The sequence below is a fragment of the Crinia signifera genome, chromosome 2 (genome assembly GCF_055691185.1).
Source record: "Crinia signifera chromosome 2, ASM5569118v1, whole genome shotgun sequence".
Lineage (NCBI taxonomy): Eukaryota > Metazoa > Chordata > Amphibia > Anura > Myobatrachidae > Crinia > Crinia signifera.
In genome coordinates, this window is record NC_139218.1 from 216730421 (window position 1) to 216746293 (window position 15873).

At 44.5% G+C, this 15873-nt stretch overlaps 1 protein-coding gene and 1 pseudogene across 2 annotated transcripts in view; both read right to left on the bottom strand.

Annotated features, from left to right (window-relative positions):
- Nucleotides 1-15873, bottom strand: part of ALDH3A2 (aldehyde dehydrogenase 3 family member A2) — a 51880-nt gene that overhangs the window by 12604 nt on the left and 23403 nt on the right. For both annotated transcript variants that reach the window (XM_083173727.1, XM_083173728.1), the window contains exons 4-8: nucleotides 7408-7493; nucleotides 5422-5630; nucleotides 2853-2970; nucleotides 2509-2650; nucleotides 581-747 (exon numbers count right to left, since the gene is read on the bottom strand). In XM_083173727.1, the coding sequence (XP_083029853.1) occupies nucleotides 581-747; nucleotides 2509-2650; nucleotides 2853-2970; nucleotides 5422-5630; nucleotides 7408-7493 (722 nt within the window). The remainder of the gene's footprint in view (nucleotides 1-580; nucleotides 748-2508; nucleotides 2651-2852; nucleotides 2971-5421; nucleotides 5631-7407; nucleotides 7494-15873) is intronic.
- LOC146061562 (5S ribosomal RNA) lies at nucleotides 13956-14074 on the bottom strand (annotated as a pseudogene).

Below are 15873 nucleotides of genomic sequence, written 5' to 3' on the forward strand. Positions count from 1 at the left end.
CCCTACATAAGTTCTGCAAAGTCCCTGTTGGGCATCCAGATACATTTCCAGGCAGCTACAACATTAGCATATTTTCACACACCTGCTGGCTACTTGATCGCAGCTGCAAAAGCAAGGAGGGGGCAGGCAATAGATTGCCAGTGATGTGCTGATAGGCATCACACCTTTCAGACACACGGTACCATACCTCCCAACATGACCCTCTCCAGGAGGGACAGAATGCTCTATTTCTGGACTTCCCTCTTAATTAATAATTGCCATCACCTGTTTTAAACAGGTTAATGGACAAGAAAGGTGTTTCACCACAGGTGATGGCAATCACAAATTAAGAGAGAAGTCCAGAAACAGAGCATTGTGTCCCTCCTGGAGAGGGTCATGTTGGGAGGTATGCGGTACTGTAGTCACTGCAGGCTTTCCTGCTCATGTCTATGGAAAGCCAGGCAAAATGTATAATGTACATGGACCAACTTGCCATGCTGGAACAAATGACGTCCTTTGTGCTACTACATTGAATCTTAAGGGGAATTCCCAAACGCTATTAAAAAGAATACAATATAATGGCTAAAGTTTCTACACGTACCTTTTTGTCATTTGCAAATACATAAAGTGCGAGTGGTTTTTCTCTCTCGTTTATAAACTGAATGGCTTCATCCACATTTTTCACTGATAGAATAGGAAGTAGTGGTCCAAAAATTTCTTCTTGCATGATCTTTGAATTTGGCTGCACGTCAGTCAGGATCGTTGGCGCTAGAAACATAATTCTGGTAATGATGGCGGTGCATAAATCAGGATGTCACAATGATAATTTTCACAAAGAACCAGAAAATTTAAAATAATGTAATTTTAAGTATCATACATGTGACAAGAACACCATGCACTCTAACGCAATTCAGATCTGAAAAAGGTTTACATATTGGCCCTGTACAAAGTAGTGTATTTACCGCAATACCATGGAGACACAATAACGCCAGAGAAAAAATGCCAGTGTCCAGATCAACAAATTTGAGTTCTCATTAGTTATCTCTGACTGGGCTTTATGACTCTAGAAACAATATATGTGAGGCAATAACATTTTGAGGTCCCTCTATCACTATTCTGTCTAGTCTGGAGTTACATACCGCCCTTAAGGTGTTTATGCTGAAGGATGATGGGGGGAAATCACTGGTCTGAAACCGCTCAGTACATACAAACTGAGTGTTTTTTGCCTGTTTTAGCGAATTTTCTGTGGGTGGATGACTTTCCATAGCAGGATGCTATGGAAGGCTGTCCACTCCATCACTCATCTGGTAATACCAGCGGATGAGCGACCGAGCCAGCGATGATGCAGGAGCACGCATCAGCACTCATCGCTGCCCCATACACACAGCTAGTTTGGAGCGGGAAGCAGCTCAAACAAGTGAAACGAGTGGCTTTCAGCTCATAAAGTCGCCCAATGTGTATGGACCTTTAGTCTTTGTTTCTGTATATAAAATGCTATGATGAAACAGCCACCGCCACTTTCCATGCCAAGCCCCATACAGATTGTAAGCTTGCGAGCAGGGCCCTCATACCTTTGACTGTCTGTAAATACCCACTGTATCACTGTCTCCTATTGTAAAGCTCAATGGAATATGCTGCATTATATAAGAAACAGTTAATAAATAAATATACAAGTGTGGCATATCAATTGCATCAGCAATCTCCTGATGCATCCTAGCTGTACTGCATTGTAATTTAAAACAGTTTTAGACTTGTCCTTAATGGCCCCTGAGTTTCCTTTTGATTTTGTATATTGTTAAACTTGGTTTCAGATTTATTTTACCTAATTATGCATCAGCACCATGGTCATTACTATCTTGTATTTCTTATTTTTTTGTGGTTATGAACTGAGATACTATGTTGAGACATACTTTATTGTCACAGGAAGCAGCTTAAATACAAGAAAGGTTTAAATAGAACAAGCAAAACCACAATTTCATGTACAAATATGGGTGGCACTCATGTCAGGCATCTCACATGGCGCATTGAGTCTAATTGTATAAGAACACATCTGTGCAGTATGGGGGAATATGTGTGGCTTGGGGTTTAAAGTCATGCTGCAGGAAGGGAAGGTTAGGATGGGTTAGGGGGATAAGTATTCTCACCTGACTCCTGTCGGGATTCCTTCCATCCGGATGCTGGCGTCTGTATTGTGACCGCCGGTCATCCATATGTACTCATTCTAGTTAGCCTTTATGTTAGTCTGCATATGTACACCAAGCAGACCTATCAGCAAACTAAATCAGTAATGAGTATACCGGAGTGATGAAATGTTCCAGTCTATTTATAGAGTGACTGGTAGCATATGTAAAAACCTGTGCATTGTTGCAGTACCTGCACAAACCAGCAGATAGAACATCCATTATTATACTACTTTTAGCAACATAACCTGCACATACAATACTATCACTGGCTGAATGGTCAATCACAAGAGAAATATAGATACATAGATATACCTAAAAGTGGACACTTTGCAACAATATAGTATACCTATATAACAGGTGGCCTCGTCATGTTTCCCTCCAATAGCGACCTTCTGCCCTTCCATCAAGTTAAGCACACGCTTGAAATGACGCTTGTTAATGATCCTCTCGAAATCTGCAGAGTTCTTTGGGTTATCACCATAAAACTCCTGGCAACAAACACAAAAGGTATGACAGATTAACATCTTGACAGAGTACATCATACAATATAGCCAATGTAAAAAGTTTCTGAAATTCAGATTTATATGCTGCATTAATGAAACTATGCCTAAACAATAACACACATTAGCCTATTTACAGTCAGCAAATACCATAGACCACTGCATTGGAAAATGTATCATTGAGGCATACCTGTAACGTTTCCTTGATCTTTTCTACCAATTTACCTTGGATGGACTTGTCACACAAGATATAATCAGGAGCAATGCATGTCTGACCACAGTTAACAAACTTTCCCCAAGTTATACGTCTGTAAATAAAACATGCAGCATTTAATATAAAATAGCAGTTAATAATTTGTTTAAAAAGCAAAAACCCCACACACGAAAGATGCTGCTTGTTCTGGTTGTGGCAATTGTCGGCCAGGTCTCCAATAATGGTACATAGTCTCTCAGATAAAAAAGTTATTTGAGAGTCTAACATACATCTACACACACACATACACACACACTTGTTTGCTGAAAAGTCCAGCACTCGCTGCGTCGCAACAACGTGTCCAGTGCACCCTCTTCCTTAGCACCGGAAAATATATGGGTGATGATGAGAGGCACTCATAACAGCTTACAACAACTGCATCAAATAAAACCCAAGACTAGGTACTACTTATCTTATTTATTGTGCCATATCTGTATCAAATCATTTTTCAAAGCCTCTCAGCGCTTTTTCATCAGGAAAACAATCAATGGGGTGCAAAAAACGACTATATACTGTAGCGTGATTCTAAAGGGTGACAGCAGGATCCAGCGGCTGGGACTAAGTAACTTGAAGTTACATAGATGGACAATGTTCACGCAAGTGATCCAATTCCATGTCTTCAGACACAGCAGCCAACCACAAAAACAGCCAGGAGGCGTCTATTTACAACAAAGGGTGGCATTACCAGAATATAACTCTCTGCACATGTTACATCTGCCCCACCTGCAGTGCAGCATGGTTTTGTCAATCTGCAAAAAGTCTGAATTAAGCCCGATAGGTCAACACCATATAGTCAGAAAAATGGTTGTACAAGCAAGAAGTTGACATGAGTTTTCATGGTTTGTTTTTTATCTCCATTTTCTGGATTTTACACACCTTTCCCAACCACTTAGACACCGATTGGGAATGGTGAGCTTTGCAGAGCACAGGGGTTCACGGAAAAATCACATCAATCTTTTCATGTGTGGACAGAAATGATGCGATATCAGTCCTAATGGCCAGGTTAGCTTCTGCCCACATTAGCATATAACCACAGTTGCATACAGCCAAAATAGCTTTAGCAGTAGCAGGAACATCCGCACCTCAATGAGCCGCTATATCCTTGTCCTTTTCAAACGCTAAAATCGATTCTTAGCGGAGAGAATATTTCATCTATCTATTATACCAGCAACTGGAGGTATTCTGCTCATTATTTGACCCTTCAGGGCTCCCTGCCTCCAGCCTTTCATTATAATAAAGCTTGTCCGGATCAGTTATAGTATAGTGGATGAAACAGGTCTAGAGCTACAATTACGTGGTCCACCACTAATGGTCAAACACATTTAGTTAGTCACCAAAACATAGTCTACAGCATCTAGATCAGCAACAAAAGATAGATAAAGCAAAAGGTTGACGGAAACTAGGACGCTAGTGACAAGGTCGACACAATTTTTCATGTTTTTTTTAAGTCTATGTTAACCTGGACATAGTAAAAGTGTACAGTGTGCCCTTGCATGGCTCGCTATGCTTCAAGTTCGGTGCCTCACACACGATTTTATTCTCCTTCTAGGTCTACTTGATAGTATAATATGAACAAGTTGGTTAAAAAAAATATATACATCATGAAAAACTCATGTCGACCACGTTCCCATTGACCTTTTGCTTGTGTCGATCTTCTCCTGTTGCTGTCAACTATGTTTAGGTGTCTAGTCATGTTCAACCATTATCTGTTTTACTGATGACCTTCTCTCTACGTTTACAACCTGATCCATTACTCAAATTGAAATTTAAGCTTATTCCCACCGTTTCAGTCACTGCATTCCGCCCCAAAAAAGTCACTCGTAACATTGGACTTTGAGGTCCATCCCTTATTACTTGAAATGAAGCAGAAAATGCTCCAATTTTTATATTTCATCAGGAAACCCTCTGCCAAATATTGTGAAGGGTGGTGTTTGGTTCGATAAATGATGGGACTGTATATTTATACAATATCCAGGAACAGTTCTTTAAGCTATTTGTATTCACAGAATGGTGCCTACATAGCCGGCTGCTTGTTCCTGCTCATCTTCCTGCCCCCATTTTCCTATTGTGCACCCCCTCTCTGCCCTGGTCTCCTTTCTTTTATCAGCATTGTTCAGTCTCATTCTCAGCAAAGACGGGGTTAAAAAAAAATAAGCCACTCAAAGACATTGCATGCTGAATGAGGACTAAAGCAGCCCATACACGCTGCGATGCGGGCTCCCGCGGCACCTCATCGCAAAGTACAAAAAGTATGTGATTGCACATACTTTTTGTACTTAGTTTTGATCACATTGCATTGCATGCACAACGTGTGCACAGGCAATGCAATGTTAATTAGCACGGAAAGCACGCCCATATCGGGGTGTGTATGGGCAGCATTCAGATCATTTTTAAATCTCTGAATTGAAGGACTTGCACAAGACACACATGCTGGACATTAGACATCGTCTATCAGGTTAGACAAGTGCTGCCAATAAACCTTGACTTCTAAGATCTGCAAACTCACCTGCTCGCAATGTCAATATCACAGTCTTTATCAATGTAACATGGACTCTTCCCTCCAAGCTCAAGGGTTACAGGAGTCAGGAATTTAGCAGCTGCTGTCATTATAATTTTACCAACACTGGTATTGCCGGTATAAAATATATGATCAAATCGTTCTGCTAGCAATTCTGTAGTCTCTGCTACTCCCCCATTGACCACTGGGTACAGTTCCTACAAAAAGACAGATCAATAATTATTGTCACAGCATACATTGTATTTGATTTCTGCCAATGGTGCCTGATTTCACACCTTTCACAGGGTGGTTTCAGCCCAACTTTATTTACAATTGCTCACTTGATAAAGTGACCCTGAATAATCCTGAATGAGAACTGTCTAAGGCACTGTATAAACTTTAAAATTATAAATGACATGGTTCACATATTTATCTACAAAGAATTAGCATAAGCTTATGCAAAGGATAAATACAACTCATTCTAAAGGTTTGCTTTTTATGTGTTGGTCTTTTACAAATATAATACAATATAGTTGAAGCTTTCATTACAGAGGAGTATTACAATGTACATCATTTTAAATACCTCGCTGGGAACAAGCCAATAAGAAACCATTCAACCTATTTTTAGGATTTATGGTGTGTACACACAGTGAGATTGAGGCTAGTGGCCAATTTTGACTATCCGGAATGGCTAACTGCACTTAAGATTTACACTATCTTGCTATTTGGCCCCAGGCCAAATACATTCCAGAGAAGACATAGTCAAGATAAACTCGGCTGCACAATGTATTTAGCCATGCAATACCAACACAGCAGGGCAGCGCTTAAGGATCCCAAGTTGCTGAACACTGTGCGATTTTGATTATATATTCAAAATTGGGTACTTGTGTATTTTGGCGGCGCCCATCGCATCGCATCGCATACCATAACGCATACGATGGTAAGCGATGCAACGCGATATCGTACGATAGTGCACGATGGCATACAATTTGGAAATTGTATGCCATTGTACATGGCATACAATGCCATACGATGCGATGCGATTAAACATTGTATAAGCACCCTAATGGGTGCTTATACAATGTTAAACACCCAAATGGGTGCTTACATTGTTAAATGCACCCCCACGCCACCCCCCCACTATAAACGTGAACCCGAAGCGTGGCGAGCGCAGCGAGCCCGCGAGGGGCGGCGGTACGCGTCCTACGACCTTTTCATACCCCCACTATCCACGTCGGCGTGGAGTTGAGAATAGAATAGTGTGGCGAGCGCAGCGAGCCATCGAGCCTCGCGAGGGGACGCGGATACCTGTGAAGCCCGCGAAGGGACGCGTTTACCTGTGAAGGTATCCGCGTCCGCTCGCCACGCTTCGGGCTCGGTGGCTCGCTGCGCTCGCCACACTATTCTATTCTCAACTCCACGCCGACGTGGATAGTGGGGGTATGAAAAGGTCGTAGGACGCGTACCGCCGCCGCTCGCCACGCTTCGGGTTCACGTTTATAGTGGGGGAGTGGCGTGGGGGTGCATTTAACATTGTAAGCACCCATTTGAGTGCTCAAAAAGCACCCTTTAGGGTGCTTATACGATTTTTGGTCGTATAGGGGGTCAAAATCGCGTCGCATCCTATGCCATCGGGTGCATGGCATGCGATGCGATCTGTTCGTCGTACGACGGACATCGGGGGCGCCGCCAAAATACACAAGTACCCAAAATTGATAGCAGAAATCGCAGTGTATACAAAGCTTTAGATGAATGTAACAAAAAAGATTTAGGCCCAGATGCACTAAGCTTCAAAAGTGATAAAGTGGAGAGTGATAAACAGCCAGCCAATCAGCTCCTGCCTGCCAGTCACAGACTGTGTTTGAAAAAGGTCAGGCAGGAGCTGATTGGCTGGTTGTTCATCACTCTCCATTTTATCATTTTGAAGCTTAGTGCATCTGGCCCTCAAAGAGAGAGAATAAATATCTTGTAAAACTGCAGACCCTGGTCAAGTACCTTGTCCAAATACTGTGGGATAATTTTCTCCAAGAGCTTGGCAGTATGCTCACTGACTTCTGAAGGTTTGATCACAACAGCATTGCCTTTACAGAATGGAGATAATAAAAAATACATAATATGCACTATAGCTACATCAAAGATCTGAATAGATAAAAAGCTGCAAGCATGCTGGGTTTCTTTTGTGTACAAAATGTATCAGAGTGAGAAGGTTTTAAGCCCCCCATACACGGTCCGTTTTTTCGGTCCGTTCTGTACTTTTAAAGTACACATCGGATCGGATCGCATCCCTAGTGCATGCAGTGTGCATGCACTGCGATCCGATCCGATGTGTACCTAGTACAAAAAGTATGTGCAGCACATACTTATTGTACCGTACTATGTGATGCGCGGGAGCGCGTATCGCATAGTACAGAACGGAGCCCTACACAACGGACCGTGTATGGGCTCCTTTACTGCTTACAGTACCAGTTTTTAATATTTCATTCGGTTTTTGAAAAATACAATTTATTTGTGGTAAATGCTGCCAGGTTTATCTAGATTACACAAGGCAATATCACACAAGCTACACAACCTTGAACAATTTGATAGTAACACAAGCAAATTATTTTACATTTGCCTTTAGAAATTAGCAGGTAGTATTAATAATAAACACTAAAATAAAGGGTTGCTTATGGTTTACTTTACATTACAAATTTTGTACCAGAAAAGAGCTAAAGTCAGGTTTTACCAGGAGGGGAGTTAGCTTACTAAAGCTGCTAAAAATTAAAAGAGATGATGTTGCCCATAGCAACCAAGCAGATTCGGACTATAATTTTCTAGGAGGGACTATGGACTAAGGTGGCAGATTGCAGCCGATCTGCAGTACAAACGTCTACGAATAGGACTGACTAAAAAACACGGCAAATTTACTAAGAAGCCAAGTTTTTTTTCGTTGCATGGATCAGCCAGATCCATACAAACAATAATATATATTTTTTTAAAACACGGCTACCCCCACAAGTATAGCCAGCCCCAAGCTCTTTGAGCCAGTGCTGGTTCCAGAAATACAATGGGTCCCTTGTATTCAGGCTGACCGCAAAGTCAATTGGGGTCAACCACAAAACCCAATACTTTTTGTTCTGTCCTGGCCGGGGGTCCCCACACGCCCAGGGCTGACAAGCCAGTGTGTTAATGTGACTGCAGGGGGAGCGTGTAGAAAAAAAAATGGCATTACACTGCTGGCTGTTGGAGCCGTTACTGGTTATAAAAAAGGTACCACTAGTCTTTTTTGTCCCCAGTATTTCCAGAACCAGGACTGACTCAAAGAGCCAAGGGGCTGGTTATACTTGTGGAGGGGAACCCACACCATTTTTTAAATTGTTTATTTCTTCTATTCTTACACATCGAAGCGTGCATCTCGGCCCTTTGTAAATTTGCTGGCAGCAAATAGGATGAAATAGGTATGAATGGGTGCATTCATACCCATTCGATCTTAGTAAATTTCCCCCATAGAATCTGATTATTTGCTATTGGCAACATTACTTCTTTTCATTTTTGGGTGGCAGGATTGTATAGAATACACTGTATGCTGTCCTTTTTGCGTTTAGTGTATCTTATGCGATCTCAGCCAGGCATGGCTACAATGCAACATTTCTTCTGCAGCCTGTGCAATCCTCAGGCTTTGATGTGCTGAGCATGGGGCCGCACATTGCATCTGATGTCAAATACATGCAATTTGGAGGCTTTTTATGTGATTTTATCGCCAAAACCGGAAAAAAGTGACCAAAATCATATGTATATCGCCCTAGTGTATGGGTACCTTAAGGGGGCTATTTGATCCCAGGTCACGACTGTCAATCTGTCCCGACAGCCATGACCTTGGCCCATTTTCGTTTTGCTCAACAGCATATCGCCAGACGGAATTCAATGTCCCTTTTTCCGATTGGCGAAAAGGGGGAATGTCCACGTAAATGGGCGTGGATTTTGAGATTCAGCCGTGATCACGACAAATTCACAGCCATTATCGGCAAAACGGGCCGATAGCTTTTAAAGTCGGACCGGCTCCGTCGATCTGCCTCTTCAATGCTGTCGGGCAAGACAGCATTGAATAGGCGCCCTCCACTATTCCCCCCATCAGAAATAGCGGTGGGGATTGAATACCCCCCCCCCCCCTAAGGGGGATATTCAATCTCCGGCGAGCACCTCCCATCGGGGAGATGCCCGCCGGGCCCTATTCAATGCTGTCTTCCCCGACAGCATTGAGCAGGGTATCTCGGCAGAACGAGCCCGACATCACTAGCTGTTGGGCTCGTTCTGCCGAGAACAGCCGGGAAGTGACGAGCTGCCGGCTGCAGCTCGCCTCTTCCCGGCCGCAACTCGCGGCCACGCCCCCTTTTCGCTCCCCGGCAGGCGGGACATTGAATCCCGCCTGCGTGTTCTCGGTCGAGCTGACCGAGAACGGGACTGGGTCACGGAAATGCAGAAGAAGACCGAATGACTCAAGAACACATTCGCACACACATACAGGGGATGTACAACTGAGAATAAGTGAACTAGAAGGTGTCAGGTGCATTCAGCATGAAGCAATAGCTGGAAGAAACACAGTTTTAACAGTTAACCATTTAAGATTCGTGTACGGAGGACCTTGCAATGCTTTTAGAACTACACTGAGATCCCATGGAGCAACAGGAGGAACAAACGGAGGCTGAATGCACAGCACTGCCTGCATAAACGTGCGCACATCAGGTAAACAAGCAATCTTGCATTGAAACCAAAACAGACATAGCAGACACTTGAACTTTAAGAGAGGCTAAACGTAAGCCTAAATCCAAACCAGACTGTAGAAACTCCAGGAGTCTTGAAACTTTGAACACTTGAGTATTATAGGTGTAAGCAGTGCACCACTGAAAGTTTGCCATACTCTATAATATATGCGAGAGGAAACTAGTTTCCTTGCATTAATTAAGGTTTGAACTACCCCAGGAGAGAAACCTCTAGCACTTAGGACGGATGACTCCAGAGCCAAGCTGTCAAAGATAGCTGAGCTAGATCTGGATGTAAACAGGGCCCCTGAGATAACAAGCCCGGCCATAGAGGTAGTAGAAACGGATCGTCCACTACAAGAGTCAGTAGATTTGCGTACCAATGGCACCTGGGCAAAGCTGGTGCAATGAGAATTAGACACAGCAACAGGGTTTGTTATTCGCCCAGGACCCTCATTACGCTCGAGGAAAAAAGGACGGATCCCATATCTAATATTTAATACTTGATTTATTTCTTCAAGTCTTACTGTACGGGAGGTGTGCTACCACTGGACATAGATGAGATATATGCGATCAGAGGAAAGAAAAGATATGTCACAGTGTGGTGCACCTTAATGACTCTCACGAATAAAAGTTAACTTTTATTAACACAGTTTAAAAAGTAGCGAAATATAAAAACACACAAGACAGAACAACATAAATGTGGTGTGTTAAAAAACGGTGGTTCACTCTTTCGCACACTTGATTTGTTGTATATATAAATGCGCTGTCGACAGGTATTCCCGTTGACACTCTTATATTAAATCTCTCAATAGTTCCATGTGATGGTGTCACAATTCGGGTTGTGCTGGTACTGGGGGGTACATGGAACTGTCTAGGGCAGGGCTGGGCAACACCGGCCCTCCAGATGTTGATGAACTACACATCCCAGCATGCCTTGCATCAGTTTCAGCATGGCCACATAGCAAAACTAATGCAAAGCATCCTGGGATGTGTAGTTCATTAACATCTGGAGGGCTGGTGTTGCCCAGCCCTGGTCTAGGGTCTATTTAATCTAATATGTATATTCACACATTTCAGTTCCCCCTGTAATCAAACAGGTGGGGTTCAGATGGTTAAGTGTTGCACATACAAGGAAAATGTGTGGTAACAGTGTGCTGTGACCGGTTTAATCACCAACACTGACTCATATCCATACTTCTTCAGATTTAAATTATATGAGTCCGTGTTGGTGATTAAACAGGACACAGCACACTGTTACCACACATTTTCCTTGTATGTGCAACACTTAACCATCTGAATCCCACCTGTTTGATTACAGGGGGAACTGAAATGTGTGAATATACATATTAGATTAAACAGACCCTAGACCAGTGGTTCCCAATCTTTTTTGAATCGGGGTATCAAAATATTTTCACGGCTCCCCTAGACAACAGAAAAATGTATAAGATTGGGTTTATATGCGATTCCCAGGGTCAGTTATGTGTTAAAGACAGGATTTGCTTCTGTTTGTACATATTTTATTTTTGGCAGCCACCAGCACTGGTTTTGCACATAAATAATTAACCATCATTAATTTGAATTGGTCCTGGACCACCAGCCCAGGGCACCCCTGCAAGTGTCCCAAGGCACCCCAGGGAGCCACGGCACACAGTTTGGGAACCACTGCCCTAGACAGTTCCATGTACCCCCCAGTACCAGCACAACCCGAATTGTGACACCATCACATGAAACTATTGAGAGATTTAATATAAGAGTGTCAACGGGAATACCTGTCGACAGCGCATTTATATATACAACAAATCAAGTGTGCGAAAGAGTGAACCACCGTTTTTTAACACCACATTTATGTTGTTCTGTCTTGTGTGTTTTTATATTTCGCTACTTTTTAAACTGTGTTAATAAAAGTTAACTTTTATTCGTGAGAGTCATTAAGGTGCACCACACTGACATATCTTTTCTTTCCTCTGATCGCATGCAATGAGAATTAATAGTCCTCCTTCCTGCTTGAACTTGCGCAGGACTCTTTGTATTAGGGGTAACGGCGGGAACAGGTATGGCAAGTGAAAGTTCCACTGTATTGCCTGCTGAGTCCAATGTATGCTGACCCGTCACTGCTCCCCATCTGCGGAGACTTGCATCCGTGGTGAGGAGTTTCCAATTGGAAATTCAAAACGGGCGACCCTCGTCGAGGGTGGACGGGCGTAGCCACCACAAGAGGCTCAAACAATGGTTTGAATGTTTATCAAGTGCTGTTGTCCTTTCCACTTGGATAATATGAGGCACTGAAGAGGTCAAATGTTGATACCATGGACCCTAGAACCTGCATTGCTGAGTAAACGAACACTCGTTGCTTGCTTAGCAACAGTTGAATTCGATGTTGAACTTTGGCAATCTTGTCCGGGGGTAGAAAGATTTTCTGGACCCCTGAATCTAACAATGGTCCGAGATGCAGCATCCGTTGACATGGAAGCAGAGATGATTTTTTTTTTTTAATTGATCACCCAACCATGATCTTATAAAAAGTTTGAAGATGAAGGAGCAATATTTCTGGGGACTGAGCTAAGATGAGCAGGTCGTCCAGATGCCCTGGCGGCGCAGTTGGGCTGCCATAACTTTGGTGAACACTCTCGGTGCTGTAGAGAGGCCAAATGGAACTGAAAATGGTTGTGCATAATAGCAAATCGGAGAAACTGCTGATGAGCCTGCGCTATAGGGACATGCAGGTAAGCATCCTGTATATCAAGAGAAACCATAAAATCCCCCGGGTCCAATGCCAGGATTATGGATCAGAGCGTTTCCATGCGAAACTTGGGTGCACGAATAAATATGTTGAGGGCTTTGAGGTTGAGAATCGGACGATGAGTTCCGTTGGGCTTCAACACTAGGAAGAGAGTGGAATAAAACCCTTTGCCCCATTGTGCTGATGGCACTGGGACAATGACCCCTGCATCCAGAAATGTTTGGACTGCAGTGTGTAACGCCAGCACCTTGATTGGATCGCAAGGGACGCTCGTGTAAAAGAATTGTGTTGGGGGTCGTTTGTGGAAGGTTATGGTGTAACCTCGAGAGAGAGGATTTCCACCAAACATTTGCAAATTGAAGTAGACGGCCTCCTACCTTGAGAGCCCCCAAGGTGAGGGCCGCAGCTTCAGGCTGAGGTTTTATCTGCCGACTTCTGAGGCAGACGCCTTGCTTCCCAAGATTGTTTTGGTTTTGACCTGGCACCCTTATTAGGAGCCTGCTGTCTTGGGAATGATTGTCCTTTGGCCTTTACTTGTATACAGAAAGGCCAAAAGGACTGGTGCGCTTTAGGTATAGTAGCAGAAGGTAAGAATGCTGACTTATAGGCTGCTATAGTAGCCACAATTGTATCTAACTCTGTCCCAAAAAGAAGCTCTCCAGCAAAAGGCAAGTGTTGTAGTGCTTTTTTGGAATTGGTATCCACTTTCCAAGAGCGTAACCAGAGTGTCGGGCGTGCTACAATAGAAGTAGCAGACACCTTAGAGGTTAGTTGTAAAATTTCGGCAGCCGCATGTTACCTCACTGAGGTAGGCAGCCGCATGTTTAATGTCCACTACATAAGACATTTGCTCTTTAGAAGCATTAATGCTTTCTAATGCCTTGGCCCAAGCGTCAATAGGCAGGGCAACCCAAGCTACAGCTAACGGCGGCCTAGTAACTGCCCCTGAAAGGGAAAAAAAAAGGTCTTTAAATTAGTTTCCAATTTCCTGTTAGTAGCATCCTTTAAAGAAGATGCAGACGGAATTGGCAATGTGGAGGCACGGACTAAGCGTGCGACATAGCCTACAGCACCTGGTATACCCAGGCGGTCTCTCATCCAAGTACTAACCAGGCCTGACCCTGCTTAGCTTCCGAGATCAGACAAGATCGGGCATGTTCAGGGTGGTGTGGCCATAGGCTGAGCATCCAAAGAAAGCGGCACTTCCCACTTAGTGCAGTCTGTGCCCTGTAGAGGATAAAAGGAAGTTAGTTTCTTAGGAACTATAAACTTCCTGCTAGGAGTTTTCCATGCCTCTTGGCGTAACTCCGTAAAATCATCAGATGGTGGGAATTCAGTCCTAACAGACTTTTACGCTGGAACAAAGGCTTAGGTGTAGGTGCCGCCGGCACCTCATGAATGTTCAATATGTTACGGACTGCCTGCACTAAGGCAGGGACGTCCACCTCTACCGTAGAATGCTGTTGTTCAGAATGAGTCCCTCGTGAACTCTTACTGCCTCCTCAGCAGAGGAGGCATCAGACTCTGCAACTTGCACACTAGGTGCCCCTCCTTTCTGTATTTCGGGTACAGATGTTTGCACTGCAGATTGAGCTGCACACAAAGTTTGATACATGTCCTGCTGGAGCATATGGGAAGGCATTCCCAAAAAAAGGCTGAGGAGGTGGAGCCGTTAAGCGTTCAGCAATACGGGCCAGTACTTCCGCAAAGGAAGCCACCCACTAGGGTTCCTGCGTAGTAACAACTGGGATGGGCACTGACGGAATAGGGTGCACATAACAATTAATGCATAGGTCCTCCTGTATCAGGTCCTGTGCAGACAGACCTGCAGAGCAGGATTTACAGGTGTTAAGCACAGGAACCTCAGATGCCTTAGCGTTTCTGGACATCTTTCCAGAGAGCTTAATTCCCAAACTGCACTGTGACACCTTAACAGACAATATGTATTATAGAGGTAATAACTCTATAACACCTTTAGGTAGGGTAGATATAGAGGAGACAGATATAAGACAGAAGAAGCGGATATACAGTACTAGCATAGTCACATACAATGCAGATAATATGTATACACACTGCCAACTATCCAGACCACAGAGGCTGGTAGGATGTGTGCTTGTACAACCTGATCCAGTGGGAGAGGAGTACAGGAGACCGGACCCAGCGCTCCCACAGAACTGCTGCACGTGCCCAGCATGTTCACAGTGACCTATGTGGGAGGAGAGGTCAGAGATAAGCAGCCCAGGGTGGGAAGCCTTTGTGGAGCCGTGACCCTGGGCTGGGGGGGGGGGGGCTGACTTTAACCCCCGGGAGGCTGGCCTGTTATGCGGCTTTAATAGCTGATCACAGCCCCCCTGCCAGCCTTTAATCACCCGGTGGTCTAGTGGAGCACGCGAGGCGAACCTGCCGCTGCACTCAGCTTCCTCCGGCTAGTCTCCACAGCCGGAGGATAGGACTACACTTGCGCGGCTCCCCGCGAACAGAGAGCCGCCTTACCTGCATCCCCGGTCCCCGGCTCTAGTCCGGGTTCTGAAGCAGGTCCCTGCTAGCCGAGTCCTCTGCTAGCCGAGTCCTCTGCTGGCGCCCACCAGAAGCACCAGCGCGAGAACTGGTGTTGCGGCGCCGGCGGGGGTAGTAGGAGCGGGCGGCGCGAGCGGCGTATAACCGCTGTGCCTGCCGCGCTCATTGTAAAAAATAAAAAGTTTTCAGCTGCAAAAGCAGCCCTGTTAAAAATGGTGTCCGGCTCCGGCCGCACCAACAAAAAAACAGTGCCTGAGGTCAGGGGGCAGGGTGTGCGGGAGGTGGACCGGAGCATCCTGGGACTAAAAGTTTAACTGTTGGTGCTCCGGACACAACCTACCACACAACCCCACCCCAAGGTGACTCCTGTGGACCCTGAAGAGGAAAGAAGGGCGACTACAGGGAGCGTGGGCACTTTAAATTTAAATAAGTGTGGCGGTACTTGTGTATTCTCACGGCGCC